Source organism: Buceros rhinoceros, unplaced genomic scaffold, assembly GCF_000710305.1.
Source record: "Buceros rhinoceros silvestris isolate BGI_N320 unplaced genomic scaffold, ASM71030v1 scaffold15072, whole genome shotgun sequence".
NCBI lineage: Eukaryota > Metazoa > Chordata > Aves > Bucerotiformes > Bucerotidae > Buceros > Buceros rhinoceros.
The window spans coordinates 29754-31497 of NW_010399576.1; the positions used below are offsets into that span (position 1 = coordinate 29754).

Sequence of the window (1744 nt, forward strand, 5' to 3'; positions counted from 1 at the left end):
GGTGCGCCTCCCCCCGCCTCCGCTGGGCCCAGACTGTTCAGATGAGGGTGAAATCTAGAGCTTTGGGTAAACCGGACAGCTGAACGCGGGGTGTTCTTTCTCTCCCTTCAAGGTTTACCAAGCAGACACTGGCCACTTTCTCTGCAAAGATAAGTACTACGGCAGGAAGCTCTCGCCGGAGGGGTTCAGACAAACCTTGCGCCAGTTCCTGTGCAACGGGAACCACCTCCGAACGGACCTGCTGGAGCCCATCATCCTGCGGCTGAAGGCTCTGCTCTCCGTCATCAGGAAGCAAAGCTCTTACAGGTTCTACTCCAGCTCCCTTCTCATCATTTACGACGGCCAGGAGCCCAAGGAGAACGCGGCGCCCTTGGATAACCACCCTCGCTTCCCCACGCTGCAGTGCTCCCCGGCTCCCGGTAGCCACCACACCAGAGTCGACGTCCGGATGATAGACTTTGCCCACACCACTTTCAAAGGCTCCAAATGCAGCCACCCCACCTACGATGGGCCAGACCACGGCTATATTTTTGGCCTGGAGAATCTCATCAAAATCCTTCAGAATCTCTCCGAAGGGAAATGACAAACGGGGTGAAATCGCCTGGATTTTCTAGAGACTGACAGCTCTGCAGAGTCCCACGGGGGTCCGTTGTGTGGGGCCCTCAAGCTCACGGCTTGGACCGAGAGCATGCACAGCTTAGGGAAACACAAACGCTGCTACGTGCCACTACCAAACTCTGTGTAGAAAGCAAAGAGCCAAAGGAACCCGTTCTGTCTGCAATCAATCTCAAGATTTATTTTCTTTCCTCGTTTTACTGCCGTCCTTGATTTACTGGTGAGCCAGAAGAAACCATTACATGACAGAGCCTTGACGATAAGCCAGGAGCTGCTCACCTCTGCACTCAAACGTGGGGCAGGCTGAGGAGGCACTGTGCGTTCGAGCGAGACTGTTCAGATTAGAGAGGTCACCCAGAGAGGTCGCCTAGAAATGCTCTGATAAAAATTTTGTGTGTGTGTTTGAAGGAGACAATAACAAAAGACTCAAAATAATGTTTACAGCTTTTGTGGACAGATTTTATTATTACAGAACAAACATAATTCCTTTCTGCGTGGTGTGGGAGACCTGAAGGAGAATCCTGACATGAGGAACAGAGCTATGGATCCCCATTTCTGGGGAGTGGGGATATAAATAAAATTGTCTACGTATCTCTCACCTGTCGCCCAGCTCTTTCTCACTTCCACAGCATCCTTAAGTTACCTTCTGTTTAGGGCTGTATGTTTTGGAGCTGTTATTTCCACAGGTTTCAACACCAGCTCTTGAGGGAGGCCCCTCTACTTGTATTTTACTATATAGAGCCAGTGAATTGCTACAGAATAGCCAGAAAATCTATGTCATCTGGCCCAGTGACATTATTTTACTTGGCCTCATGTCTATCTATCTGGGAAGAGCTCACTGTTTATTTGGATATTGTTCACACTGTTGCCCATTTCTTGCCCACAGACTCAGGTGATTAAAAAAAAAAAAAATGCACAAACACTCTGCTTCAGCAGTGAGCGGACCGAGTCCTCGCTTGTCCTGGCTCACACACGTGCACCGTGGGGCTGTGCCCAGTGCTCACTGTGGCTGCTCCCAGCAAAGCTGTGGGGTTTACAGACCCAACCCAGCACCTCCCTCCCTCTTCACCCCTTATATAGGAGCATGTAGCGTATATATATTATCAAGATTATTTAACCATCCGCCTGC

General features: G+C 50.2%; 1 protein-coding gene across 1 annotated transcript in view; it reads left to right on the forward strand.

The window, feature by feature from the left end:
- IP6K3 (inositol hexakisphosphate kinase 3) overlaps positions 1–583 on the forward strand; it is an 8969-nt gene extending 8386 nt beyond the window's left edge. The window contains exon 5 of the mRNA XM_010131543.1: positions 113–583. Within this exon, the coding sequence (XP_010129845.1) occupies positions 113–583 (471 nt within the window). The remainder of the gene's footprint in view (positions 1–112) is intronic.
- Positions 584–1744: the final 1161 nt, after the last annotated feature.